Raw genomic sequence first — 15,376 nt, 5'->3', positions numbered from 1 at the left:
CTGTTCATTTTTGAAAGTGCACTGTGGAGGAATAATGAGGGCCAAAGAATATTTTTTGAGTTTTGGCTTGTGCCAAATCTTAAATAAGATTTGATACTACCAAAAACAAAATATTTAACATAGGAAATGACAGAATCATATTTGGATTTTAGAATGATGATACTACCTACACATCATTGTAACTTAGAAATGAAGATAGTGAAAATAAAACCAACAATGGCGGGACATCAGTTTGAAGATGACTTACTATAATGCAGTACAAAACTGACTTAGAGTAGTTGTGTTTGAAAGCTTTTCAGGAGGTAGAATCTTTAGAATCTGCTGGCTAAACAGGTAAGGATGGCAAATCAGAGTGAATACACTAACGCAGAATGACCAAATCAGTATTTTTGTACCTTGTGGTGAATGTTAGTATCATACAATAAATAAATCAGAAAGAGTGCATTTCATAGAAATAATGATGCAATTCACTAGTAAGAAAATTATGTCATGATATCAAACAGGTTGGTGAATAAATATGTCTGAAATATATGGTAGAATTCTGAGCTATAAGTGTATAGCTGGGAATGACCATATGACATTATTTGAAGTATAGAAAACAGGATATCAGCATTTGAAGACTAGTTAAAGAAGAGTCTTCAAAAGAAACTTCCCATTTTACAATGAAGAATGTATAATTTAAAAATTGTCCAAGCACAACCTGGGTCCATCAAGATATCTTGTGTCTAATTTAAAACACTGTTTTTAAAGACATGACACACACATAAGCAACAAGAGGTGTAACTTTAAAGATTCAAATTCTAGTTTACTAGTCACATACATGATCAGCTTACAGGTAATTATTTTATATATATTTACAAATCAATATACATGGTTGAATATTTCCAATATAAGTTGAAAAATCTTTTAAAAACCTATTAATTAACATTTTCCTAAATTAAGCAGTTCCATAGAGACAAGAAAACCACAACAGAAAATAAATATCCAGAGTTTTGTTAATTTAGGCTGAAAGAAGCTTCACCATGCAATACTTTGTAATTTCTGAAAAAGATTTACATAATTTTGAGCTGATAATTACTAAAAACACTTAATTCAGCCTTTAAAAAATTATATTTAGGAGCTCAGGCCAACACAAATAGCATTTACTTAGGCTACATCTTTTACCTTTAAAAATGTGAATACTGTTTTGAATTCCATCATATTTTGTAATTTAGCTTTTTTTTTTTTTTAAAAAAAAAGGTAACCACTAGAATAGTTCACTTGGAAAACAGCCTATGCTTATTCTGTAACTTTCATCTCTCCCCGTCCCCAACAATTAGTTCCCACTAGCTCAGATTGCCAGATGTGATGACTAGAAATGATATTTAATAGAAAAGATGTTTATTCTGACACTATATTATTTCCTCAGTGCCATGAAATACATTTATCCATTGTCTAAATACTAATATACTTTCTGGAAGTATATTAAATACATGAAATCTGAACATGGTCATGCCTGAAGGCACATCCATACAGGATCAAATACTTGAACTACCGTGATGTTTCATTGGAATTTAATTACCTAGCAAGAAAAGATAGAAGTAAGAGTAAGGAGGGGAAGGAGCTTTGAGACATTTTTTAAATGACTAAATTGAAAGCTTTCAAGTTCATGGTCTAGTCAATAAGCTTAAACACTTAGTAAAATCATTAATATTGAAAGATATATCAGATTTAAATTTTTTAATGTTAATTTCTTTCTTATAATGTTCATTTTTAATTTTTACTCTTTTTTCACATTTTTAAATACAAACCAATATTTAGAAAATAGATAAATTTTGATGGTATTCTCTCCCACCTGCATACCCCTTCAGTTTCAGATACTCTCACAGTTCTTGAAGACATTTCCCAGTGGTCGGACTTAACAGCATGAACAAAAGATTTATGGACATAAAACAAGAAAGTAAGTCTCTTGATTCTCATTTTAGTAAATTCTCCAGTTCAAATCCAATCAACTTGTATATATTTTTTTAATATTTGCAGATTCCTTAAAAACTCTGAAAATCTGATTCTAAGTAAAGCCAGATCTATGGGATCTGGTACAAATCCTCAATATCTGCAGTTCTAAGCAGTTTTCCCACCCTTGTGACTTTGTACATAATGATCCGGCAACCTACAAGGAATTTCCTCTTTCTGTTCTAATTCTTGATATCAAGAATCTCACATTCCAACATGGGATGTTCATTCAAATAATATAAAAGCAATTATATGAGAAGACAGAATATGCTAACAAATGTAATCAACAGGCAGTTAGGAAAACTTTTTTTTAAAGTTTGAATTTGGCTGAAAACCACAGCAACTGAGAAGAACATGAAAGGAGAGAGATGGCAAAGACATGGAAAAGACAGAAATAAAAGAAGAATCAAGAAAGCTGTTGAAAAGGATGAAGGGTTTTAATATTACTAGAATATTACTTTCCAGTTAGGCTAGGTTATATGACACATAAAGATAAGTTATAGAATAGTCTGGGACGATATAATAGGATCATTTTCTTGTGAACCTGATTTCCACGGTAAGTTAAACAGGCAGAAAAACCTTGGAATCAAGACTGAAATAATCCAAATTACACTAAAATAAGATGAACATCATAGCTATGAATAAATGATATTGCAGATCATTTAGTTGGTATTTCATGAGCTCAGGTAAAAAACAATGAGAGAAAGAACTCGACCAATGAGAGTAACTGAAAATTAATAATGTTACAGGGATAAAGAAAACAGGGAAAGAGAAATAAGTTATCATTCTAAAGTTTTTATATGTAAGATAGTACATAAACCTTGCTACCAGTAGACTCTCCATAAAGTCTGCTGTCTCTGAAGTGACCAAAAATAGAAAGAGTGTGAGAATTCAATCAAAAGTAGAAATGTCTCTTGTGGAAGTTCTACCTTTGATAGTCTTCTATAACGTTGTACTAAACAAAGTACTAAACTTTGGGATGGAGGTATTAGCAAATCATACAAATTTAAATTCTTAGCATCTGACATAAAACCAAGAAAACCAGAGGAGGAGGGAGGTAGATAAGAATCAAAGGAGGGGAAGGGCCCAGTGAAACATGGTGGAGGATGGTTAGGGTATTGGTGGTGGGCAGGCTGTGAAATTATACATTTGTACAGTTTTGAACTCATTAGTATAATTCCCAGAGCAGAAACAAGGATGCTTCAGTCACCTACTTTAACTCAATAAACCTAATTTGGGGAAAAAAGAATCAAATATTAAAAAAATTAAGTAGAAATTAATTTTTCCTTGAACAGCTAGTAAATAATTTTTACATTTAATTCTATAAAATAAATTTTGTGTTTGAACGACATATTTAACATTTAAAAATAACAAGAATTATAAAATAGTTAATCATTTTAAGCTTCACCACAAAATGGCTTTGCTTTCATCACATTAACTCTAAAGTAGTAATAATTGCTGCTTTTAATGTGGTGACTTTTAACTAAAAAGTCATCACTCAGAAAAATATTTTTACAAAGCTATAAAATAATATATTTCAAAGCTGGAAGTTGTCTTCCTGATGGACAAAGTAAGTAACTAAATTTCTCAAGCCACATGGCAAAAAGGAAATATCTCAAACAACCTTTATGCTCATATGTTGTTGTGTACCATATGTTGCTTCTATTCTCTCAGGATAGGGTCTATATGGAATTGAAATATTCACTGAAAACACCTTTAGTGCAATAGCTTTAGTGACTATGATCCCTGCATTCTTGTTACTATCCCTACACCTGATTTGTATACATCAAATCCAAAAGATCCAGTCCAAAGACATGTTCAAGGTAGGTATTCAACAAACACTTACTTTGTAATCTGCAGATTACATTTATACTTTGTGGAAAAATAAATAGATTTGGCTGTGTCGACACAAATGTCATATTTATAAAATGACTATTATATAACAAAAGAGAGTAAAAGAATTATTTAATGATCCTTTCCTGACTCTGGCCCACCGTTTTCTATACAGCTCCTGGTCATTCCCTGATGTATATGCACTTACATACAAACATGCACACAGATACTTTACCTCTGTCGCAATTCTCTTCATCACTGCCATCCACGCAGTCCTGGATGCCATCACACAGCCATCTAACTGGAATACAGTAGGCTTTATTTCTGCATCGAAACTGATCTTCCTTACATTCAGTCACACAGTCCATCTGTCCAAATGAAAGTGGACACATGTAGTTTAATTAATGGAACAGTACAGCCACAGAAAAGAAAACATGTACCTGACAACCTGTGGATTTATTACACTGTGGGCTTTCTTTTCTTTTGACTTGAAGAATATAACCTCTTCAATTGGCAAGGAGTCTCAGAGATGGATAAAGATTTGGGCATGTTGAAATGTTTGCATCCAATGTCCAACATTTTAGATAGTGCTAAGAATAAAGATGTTGCCTCTTTACTCTATGTACATTACACTTGCTTTCCCAAACCTAATTCATTCAATTCAGATTTAAATCAAATAATAGATTTTACCTCATCTGAACCATCAGCACAATCATATTCTCCATTACATTTCAAAGATGCGGAAATACATCCTCCCGTGGCACATATATATTCACTTGATGAGCAAGTAGGAGAAGCTAAATATAATTACAAAATTGAGATTTAAATTTAGTAGAAGAGTAACTGGTTTGATAAATAAAAACACATGGAAACAAATAAAACTTTCATAGCATGTAATGAGAGTATTTTTATTATTCAAAGTATATTCAATATGTGATATTAAATATTCATTTAAATGTAACGTATTATATTGCTGCATTGTGTTAAATATACTTGGATGATGTAAACCTTGCTCAGTATGAATTTAACTAATAGAATTAAGTAATAAAAGCATTATATCCTGTATCCCTTTGATTTTGAACACTTAGATAAATTTTTCATTATTTTAAATTAAGTCATTTTAAAAGACAAAAGCCTAAAATTATTTTCAGAACTGTAATAGGATTTAAGTGATTCCTGGAAATGCTAATTGACATATGCATTTTAAAAAGCTGAAGTGACAGTCTTGGTATGTTCTTATAGAACCCATGATACCTATTTGGCTGTGTTGACACAAATGTCATATTTGTAAATTCTAAAAAGGTTTTGTTTTGTTTTGGGCTTTAAACCTGAATATATGTATAATCAACAGTGTATAGAATTTGAAATATCCCTTATGATATGGACAATTTAACAAGTGAATAAATAAGTAGCTACCACTACCTCATCTAATTAATTGTGACAGTTATCTTTGTCTGGGTGTTTGAATTGCTAGGCCTGCATCCAAACTTCTGGGGTTCTTGGCCTTTTATTAGACCACTAGGTAGCCAAATGTACTTACCTAATGACTTTGTGGTTGAAATTGCTTAGTCTAGGGATGCTAAAAAGCTTTTTCCTTGAGTTTTAATTCTTTTTAATTGGCTGTTTTTGCCTAGGGATCTGTATTAATAAGGAACCTAAAAACATATCTGGATTCAGTAAGAAAGGAAGATGTGATCAATTAGCAGTATGGATTATAGGCTTATAGGCATGTGCAGGAGTATGGTGATGTGTGTGTGTTTTGTATCTGCTAGTCTGATTCAGTCTAGTCTCTTAAGGTAGTGCTAGTGTGCATATATATATATATATATATATACACACACACACACACACATACACTATTGCGTGATTTTTTCCCCAGTAATTTTTGTCTATAAAATCATGTAACTAAATTATCAAAGTATAAAAAATTAAGCTCCAATAGCATCTTTACAGAGCTGTATTTAAGTAGCTGAAATGTATGTATTGGGTTATTTGTCTCCTATTCTGGTTCTACTTCCTACGTTTACTTTGATATAAAGAGAAACAATAGACTTACACTTTTTCCCCCATTTGCTATCACATTGAAATCATTATATTCTGTTTTATAACTTTAACCTCTGCAGCAAAAAAACCTTACTTTTATTATACTTACATTTCAATATATTGTATGTTACTATTTTGCAAAACAATGTCAAATGGTATAAAAAGATATACAAATCAGAATGTCAAATTTGTGGGAATAATGCTTTGATCCCACATATTGTAACAAACTTAACTGCTGAAACACTTCCAAAACATATAAAGGCAACTAATTTATTTACATACATAACAATATTTTAAAAAAATCCTGTGAAACAATGCATTTCCTTCTGTTTTATGCAGACTTTTGCTTACATTAAAATTCTCCAAAGTCAAATATTGGATAAATTTGACAGCCTCTCAATGAGTTTACCTGGCTCACAGTTTTTCTCATCTTCTCCATATTTACAGTCTTCATGACCATCACATTTCCATTTTGCTGATATACACTGACCATTGGAACACCGAAACTGATCTTTGGAACAACTTGTTTCACAATATCTCTGTCCAAAAAATAACATGCTGACATAATTAAAATAAAAAATTTAAACAAATGTCTACATACTCTAAAGTCATTTTGAAAACCTATGCATAGAAATCTGTGCAGAACTGTCACACACACGAAACTCAGATGATTGTACTAAAATTCATGCCTACATAACAATATTATTGTAATTTTTCACTTCCATTTGTCTCCATAATAAAACATAGAAACAAAAAAAATACTGATTAAATTCTCCTTGTGGATCATTAGTCAAATTTTTATGATGTAATGTGATTTGAATATGGTTGTGAAATTGAAGACTGGTGAAATAAATAATTAAAAAATATTTCTAAGCAGTGTATCTCATCCATAGGGATTGGGGTAGAGGATGTAATGTGAAATCAATAAGACTTCTATGGCAAAGTATAGAATGTTTGGCATCATCACAAATTCTCCTAATGTTCTTTCCATTTTCCCCATCACTTCTCCACTGTACACATCCTTTTAAGTTTAGTTGCTGCTCATAAACATTCTTCACCCTTCTGCCATTTGTTCCCAAAGACCTGTCACATGAACTGTTATTGTTGTCATTTTTGCTAGCTCACGTATGGATTTTATTTGGAAGTTACATGAGATGGCAAATTTATCTTTGGAGATTTTTGAATCATTTATATGAAATCAATCAAGTAATTTTGTAGAAATTTGCCTTCTTTGAGTATGACCTCCATGGCTGAATGGGATGCTCCAGTGAAATTTCTTGTTGGCATGATTTTTTTTCTATATTTAAGCAATTTCTACTTTTGTCAAAATGTACTTGTCTGTTCCTTCCACAGAAGGTGCAACACTCTCACAGCATGTGAATCTCCCAGTGAGTGAAGAATGTTAAGCCATCACTCCCTGTTTATTTCCAAATTCATCCCCATTAAGGATCGTTAATTTTCTAAATTCTGTAATTTTCTCAGGATTGATGGTTGTTAAACTAGAGTGTCTGCTATAAATTTATTTTCCTCTTTCCTTATTTATTATCTTGTTTTCCCAAGTATTAATAGTATATCAACTGCAGAGAGCTTCTTAAATAAGAATACAGAGGAACTAATATCCTTGAATTTGATAAGGTAATAGGAAAGAACAGCACCTAAAGGAACAATGGTAATAAAATACACATATCACCAAAATATATGGATGTGGTTTTAGACATGGTTTTAGGAAAGGCTCCAGGGAGGATATTTTACCAGAAATGGAACCATCTAAGAAAATGCATTTCATATGTAAGGATAAGCAAAATTTGAAGTTTCTGAAGGCTAAGTAAGTTAGTGGTGAACGGCATAAAAGACATTAGAGAAATAATCCATACACTGACAAGAAAAGGGTTTTTCACAATTATTAATCATTATCATTTTTCCCACACTCAGTACTATTTCTGGGGAATAGTAAGCCTTCAAGAAAATCTGCTGAATAAATGAATGAATGAAGTAGTAAATGCCAAAAATAAGGACTAGAAAGTAAAATAGCACCCCTATTAAGTGTAATTAAGCACCCCTGCCATGGTATTCATATCTGTCTGTATAGTTAGGAGTCAAGCTTACCTGTGAACCCAGTTTCCAAGAAACTAGGATTTTTCCTAAGAAAAATGCCAGGATTATACTAACTGCTTAGCATTTATTTGAAGAAAAAATAAATGGTTAATGCACAATAAGCTAATTTGATTAAAATAGTTCAACGACCAAAGGTAATGGAGCATCTGTATTGACTAAAATACTGAAGTTAGTACTTCTGCATACTTTTTGTATGTAATCAACAACAGATTTTGGCCTATAGTAAATGGTAGTGTTGTTGATATCTCTATGTGTGGGGTGTATTATGTGTGCATAGAGGAGATCTATTTTTGTGTGATATTTAATTATTATTTCAGACCTTTAAAGTCTAACAAAGAGAATATAATAATGACCCTCATGTGTCCATTATTCATGCTTAGCAATTATTAACAATTCACAATTTATGCTTTATATCCACCTACATCTAAAGGATGGTCTGGATTTTTTTAAAAATATAACAGTAGGATCATAAAATTAGCAACATCACAAACTAACAAAGATTCCACAGTCTAAGTTTATTCTTAATCTATGTTCAAAGCTTCCTCATTTCCTTGACTCTTAAATACCACTTGGTAAAACAAGGATACACACACACACACACACACACACACACATACATGTGTGTGTGTGTGTGTGTGTCGGGTGAGAGGATTCACCAAAGACAGAGTAGAGAGCAGAACAGGCAGACTGACTGAAATACACTGCTGAGGGGAGCAACAGGAGAAACAGCAGAGGTCTGCTGCACCATGTGGATCACCTCCCTGCCAGGGACTGTTTTCCTTAGCCAGGGATTGAACCTGTGCTGCAGTGCTGCAGTGGCTGTGGATCCCTTCATAGTCCTGCACTTTAACCCCTGTGCCAACAGGGAGGCCCCTGCAGTTCTTTTTAATGTATAACTATTTCTCACCTTGTAGTTTTCTAAACGCCAGTCTTTACTTGAAGAAAACAGACCATTTGTTTTATACAAAGTGAGACATTATCAGTTTTGTTCATTGAACCCTAAGAATGCTGATACCTTAGCAATCTCTCAAGTTTTGTGAATTCATGTATTTTTAGACTTTTACTGTGTTGAGATAACTCTTCTCTCTTGTCTTCGCAATCAGTAGAAATCCTTTTAAATTCATTCATATGCTTTCTAGACACTGTCCTAATAGTCTTGTTTTCTGACATGACAAGATGTCAATGATTCATTTTGTCAATTTTCCTTCTCAAAACCTAGCATTAGACATTTCTCAAAGGAATTCTGTTTACTTTACTTGGGAAATGTTATTTAGAGGCCACTATATGAATGCTAAGGAAAGTTTTCACTGCCTCGTTGTCATTAGCTTTAGGATTTTTTGTGTCACAGCTAAGAGAAGCATAAATCAAAATCTTATATGACACTTTTGAATTGATATTATAACATTTTTACTTTTTTAGTTTCTACTTCTATATCTCTTTTACTTTGCTTATAATTTTCGAGTACTAAATTATTAATGTGATTCAATCAATTAAACTATTCTACTCTCAATCTCTTTGAGTTTCCAAAGCAAATCAATACTATTACTAAATAAATCAAGAGCTTGAGTCCTTTGCATTGTATTTTTTTGGTCCTTCCTATATATTATACTGGATTCAGAAGACAAATATTTTATTGAGTTACTTTAAATACTTCTCTAGTTATGCCACTAACTTGAACACTATTATGGTTTCATTTTTATTGTTTTGGCTGGATTTTAACAAACTACTTTTTCTATCAGTTCACATTCTCTCCTAATAAGAGAAAATCCTGTATGTAATTCTGCTAAATATTTTTTCAGTTCTCCTTATTGCTTGCTGGCATCTTAGTTTCTTTTTGTCAATGCAAACTGTCATTTTAAACTGCAGAAAGAAAATAGAAATCATTGCACACAATGTCAGCCACTTTATTACATAAAGACTATGTAGATATCAACACAGAGAAAGATCACTTTTAAGACACTCAACTTTATTGGCTTGGGGCATTATCATGAAAATGCCTAGATAATGGAGATATATTTAGTCATCAATGAACTATGTCCATGAATTTGTGTCATCTGAGAAAATAAGGTTAATACCATTTGTTTACTTTCACTTGAATACAATTTTTAGTAACTCCTTGGTTCTGAATATGTACGTTGGACCTTTAGTGAATAACATGAAAGATGAAATCATAAACCTTAAATCATATATTCCTATATTAACACTTGATATATTAACAGGGCTTGTGGAAGCAAAAACAAGATAATTTGAAAAGTTTATATGCAATCTGTTTTCCTCACTGGAAACATTTAACATTTAAAAAAAAAATGTTTATTTATATATACAAAATTTATTTTTAAGTGAATGTTAGATAGTAGCTGGAACATGTAAGAATTTAATTTGGTATATTTTTTTCAAAATTTTTGTTTTGATTAATTCTCTGAACAGTCCCAGGATTAAAAGTGGTGTTTTTCAACTTCTGAAAGAACTTTGTAACCACAAGGTTTAGATTTGTTAGCTGTCAGGTTAGAAGTTAAATGCATTTATTTCTAAAATCTAGAATCCTGAATGTGATTAGGAGGATTTTTCCAAGACAATGAGAGAATAGAAAAGAGTTATTCAATCCTGGTAAGAATACTTGGAAACTGGGAAAGAACTAGTAAGGACCTGCCTATTTTCCAAAGAGGCTGGCAATCAGTGAATGCCTAAGGAAATTGGACCTGAAACACACAAACCTTGAAAGCAGCAGGGAAAATTCTCTTTAGCAAATTCTATAGTCAATGGTTGGACTTTCATGTGGAGTGTACACACACATACAGAGCGGTATCTCATAAGTAGCTGAGGTAGCAACACAGCAGCAACCTGTTTTTCCTTCATCTTTGACTTGACTTTATTGTTCAATCACCTTGTTTCTTAGATTAATCTGGACGATCATTAATAGAGAAAGTCATGAAAAGCAACTGATACTGGAAAGGAGTCCTAGGGTCATTTAGATTGATGAAATATCTATAAAAACATGTGATATATTATTCTGAAGGCATCATTGCATAATTAATAGCTGAAACCCAAAACATACAGATAAATAAATAATGCATTAAGAAGAGGACTAGGAATGCTGGCACAATGATCACAATGTAAGTTTACAGAACTATTCACAGAAATTCTAGTCTTTTTCATTAAAGCTATGTGAATACAGGCCTTATTATAAATGGATTGTGATTCATCATCTAAATAAAACTAACCCTGTAGTTTCATAAAAATTGATGACCCACATCGAAGTCTACATGGTGATATCTACCGAAGGAAGCAACTGGGGAGAAGAAACTGTTTAAAATGCATAAAAATATTAGTCCTGACTATAAATACTGCAGAAAATTTATGAACAAATTCACAAATGGCAAGGGCATCAGCTGTAGGGAATAGGGTTTCCAAACATCTTATTCCCAACTCAGCCATTCACCACTTGAGCTAAAACAGACTATAAAATTAACTGTCAGTAGAAGCACAAGAACTATTCCCTGCCTGGTGTGTGCAGAACAGTGTATGCATAGACCACTGTTCTCAGCACTTCAGGAGCAAAAAGCATTTCAGAGCTGCCCTGGCCAGACTCAGTGGATTAACCAATGTTAATTATGAATGTAACTCTAAAGAATTGCTTTCCATTTTGTTTGATTTCGCGAAGATGCTTACCTCATCAGAACCATCTGCACAGTCAAAATCTCCATCGCACCAAAACCTTGAAGAAACACAATCCCCATTGGCACAAAGAAAATCTTTCAATGTACAGGTCTGTGGCTCTGGGGAGAGAAAAAATAGTATAGAATTATTCTATTACATGCAGCTGCTTTCTTTTTCTAGATGACATACACCATGAAGTAGCAGTAAGGAAAAAGAGGTTAGGAAATCAGAAACAATACATTGTTAAAGAAAAATGTTTCATGAAACATCTATGTTATATAATGATTTTTCAACTTCATTTTAAAAGTCATTAGTAGAAAGTGGTATTATTAAAAAAACTGAAAAAAAAAAACATTAATAGCCTAGTATTTAATTAAAACATAGCAGTAAAGTAAAAGCATAAAAATATACATGTCATAGGATGACAATATTTTTCAGTTGTTTGAATTCTAAGTCATTTTAATGCATTTATTTTAACTAAGACATTTTGTATCTCTGTACCCAGGAGGCTGTTTATTAACTGAGGAGTGAGTCTAGCCTTTGGTTCTTTAATTTTATAGTCTAGTGGCTTTCTAAATCTTCACATTCATGGAGCAAAAAGAGAACGTTGTGGATGGGATGGATGGCTAAGGGTTAAAGAGGCAGAAGACTGTTTACAAAAACTATCCACTTGTTTATACAACAGCCTGTTCATTCCAGAGCATTTAATTGTCATTTTAGTAATTTGCCAGTTATGACTTAATTATGGCTCACCATAAGTCATATAGGACATAGTGCCAGGTTATGACAAGCTTTTTGACTTATTCCCAAGTAGAATATGTTTAATCTGGAGAATGAAGTGAACATTTAGAAGTCTGTCCTTTCAAGTTGTCAGTATGACTGCTAGAGATCATCTCTTTTTTAGCTTTGTTCTTTAAAAAGAACTGATATCTGGCATGATATCAGTCCCTTCTTATTTACTCTACTCATTAAGTTAATTAGTAGTTGCCTGACAAATTATAATATATTCATTTGGGTAAGGGAAGGACAGATAACTGAAATAAAAAGTGAAGAAAAATGCACATAAAGTCTAATTTCCTGCACAAAGAGCATGATTAATTGAGGCTGCGTTTGGATATTACACTACATCATCACTCAGCTATAGGGAAACATCTTAAATGTTTGATGTAGTGAAGATGTCTATATTTATATATAGATACTTTCGAGAACAGTGGAGGAACTGTAAAAGTGTTTATGTATTAGAGAATCCTCTTCTGCTCTGGGAATATCTTTATTATATAATGTGAACTTCAGGATAAGATGTCATCCTGCAGAATGGTAGAAACTCACTAACTGGAAGGCTTCTTTCATGTTCCCCTGTTGTTTCATGATGACAGTAGGTTTTTCATTGATTTTCTGCTGTTTACATATGTGCTTTAATCTTACAAAAGCTTCATTCATACCATTACTAATATTACAAATTATAACATTAATAACCACTAGCTACTAAATATTTATTTGTTATGAGGCAACAGGGAAAATTAATGCTAGGAACTTGAATAAACACATAAGATGCTATTATTGTACCCACTTTCAGATGAGTAAATTGCTAAGGATCTTATTTTATATAACACAGCAAGTGGAAGAGTTCACATAGCTCTTCCACTATGTGAGGATTTACTGCTCACCTAAGTGTCACATAATACAGACACTAACATTCAATCTTTGAGAAGGAAAGTTACTTGCCCATAGCACACAGCTAGCAAAGTCTTATTACATCAAATAAGGAAAAAATGAACACCATTTCTCTTATTTTTCAGTCCAGGTCACTCTCCTTCTACTTACTCATACAGACAGTTATATTCTTAGGGAAAATTACAGCAAAATATGCACAAGTTATTTAACAATTAAAAATAACCAAAAAGATTGTCATTAAAAAGAGAGTAAAACATACTGTAATTGGAAGTTAAAAATAGCAATAGAAGCAGTTAATATTATGGGTTTGGAGTTTTTAAACAGGATTAACTCTTTATATTCTAACTTATCTTTATCTTATTTAACAAAAATTGTGTTCATCATGTGTTCAGTAATGATTTTACAGTCTTTTACACACTTTGTACAAGAAAGGCTGAATGCTATTCATACAAGATTATTAAAAGTTATAAAGTCAGTAATTTGAGGTAGTTGCCAAACAGTTACAGAAAACACTTGTGCTTTAGAGACTTTCCTAGATCACTAATTATTCTGTTTCAATAAGGGGACAAAGGAAATAAGTAATTTGTTGAAATCACATTTTTTTTTTCCAGTGGAGTTGTAAGTTCTGCATACTTCTAGCATGTTCTTAAAAATGCCAGCAATCTACTTCTGAATAATAATCATGAATAATTTATACATACCCACATGTCATCAAGGAATAGGGGAACTTCTGTTTTTAACTCTCATCTATATGCAACTAGATATAACCAAGAAAAAAAAAAACTGAAGGAAAGTCTAGGGACTTTATTCCTATTATTTTATGGTAATATAGATCTTTTCTGCATAAAGTAAAAATCCAATTGCTAGTAAGCAGTTTTCTGTGAAAATTATGAAAAAAGAAAAAGAAAAAAGAAAAACTGACTGTACCTGAAGTCTACTCATCTGAATAGATAATATGAATGTCATATTTTACCCAGTATTTCTCAATTGTTTTCCATACAAATTCTCTTACATGGCCTATGACTCCAGCCTTAGAATTGATAGGGAATCCCATACATGAACAATCCCATACATGAACAAACCATATTTGTAATTAATCTCATATAAACATGCCAGATTGGCTACAAATATATTTTTATAGGTTTTCCATGTTTTGGAGACCTGATCTGGATTCTATGGGAAGAAAAAGGATAGGGACATCATGTAGACTGGCCACTTCTTTGATACCAATGGAGGCAAACTCATTACAGTTTCAGAATGGAAAATAGTTTTGGAATTCATTTTGCACAATGCCAAAAAAAACTAAGTTTTAGAAATAAAAGTGATGTTTCAGAATCGTAGAATTAGTAGCTGAACAGAGAGATTCCCAGGCTCCAATTTCTCTGCTTAGTTTATTACCACAAAACTTGGTTATAAGTTCAAAAGTTATATGAATGTGGGTGTAAGTAATCTGAGGAGAATTTTTAGCACACAATTAATATAATTGACATATCATATAAATAATTGTCTGACATAAATTTAGTGTGAAAGTACTAGAAATGAAATCTAGGCAAATATAACTTGTCACTTTATGTGAACTTAAATCTAGTTGATTAAATAATTCAATATTTTAAAATTTATTGTATTGTTACTTCTTAATAATGCAAATATGCAATTAATTTATTTTTCATGACAATTACTATAGATGGCACATGTGCCATAAATATTTTATCAGTTGCTGAATAAAGATAATATAGGTTAAACTTGTCAAACATTTCCAAACCCATAAGGTCTGGATTATCAAATGTAATTTTCTTATTTTTAAAAGCAGAAATCATTGCTGAAGCAAAGATCTCTAATGACAAGAAGGGAAATGTTCAGCATATGATGATGAAATAATAACAGCCTAATTATCTCATATAAATTAAAAAAAACAAAGCATATTAAACATAGTTGTCAATTGTGCTACAATTTAAACTGTTATTACCTATTTCTGGTGTTTCTGTTATAATTTAAAAAGTAAGTTCATTAAATCAAGTTTGTAAAACAAAATAGCTTAAAAGTATTTTTATAATATTGTTCC

The 15,376-nt window shown here is 31.9% G+C and overlaps 1 protein-coding gene across 1 annotated transcript in view; it reads right to left on the bottom strand.

The window, feature by feature from the left end:
• Window positions 1-15,376, bottom strand: part of LRP1B (low density lipoprotein receptor-related protein 1B) — a 1,583,276-nt gene that overhangs the window by 125,246 nt on the left and 1,442,654 nt on the right. The window contains exons 53-56 of the mRNA XM_012727834.1: window positions 11,653-11,759; window positions 6,278-6,407; window positions 4,516-4,622; window positions 4,061-4,193 (exon numbers count right to left, since the gene is read on the bottom strand). Coding sequence (XP_012583288.1) covers window positions 4,061-4,193; window positions 4,516-4,622; window positions 6,278-6,407; window positions 11,653-11,759 — 477 coding nt within the window. The remainder of the gene's footprint in view (window positions 1-4,060; window positions 4,194-4,515; window positions 4,623-6,277; window positions 6,408-11,652; window positions 11,760-15,376) is intronic.

This window comes from Condylura cristata, unplaced genomic scaffold (genome assembly GCF_000260355.1).
Source record: "Condylura cristata isolate star-nosed mole 26May11 unplaced genomic scaffold, ConCri1.0 scaffold00002, whole genome shotgun sequence".
Lineage (NCBI taxonomy): Eukaryota > Metazoa > Chordata > Mammalia > Eulipotyphla > Talpidae > Condylura > Condylura cristata.
Note: the sequence above shows the minus strand (reverse complement) of the source record. Positions and strands in the feature narration are given on the sequence as shown.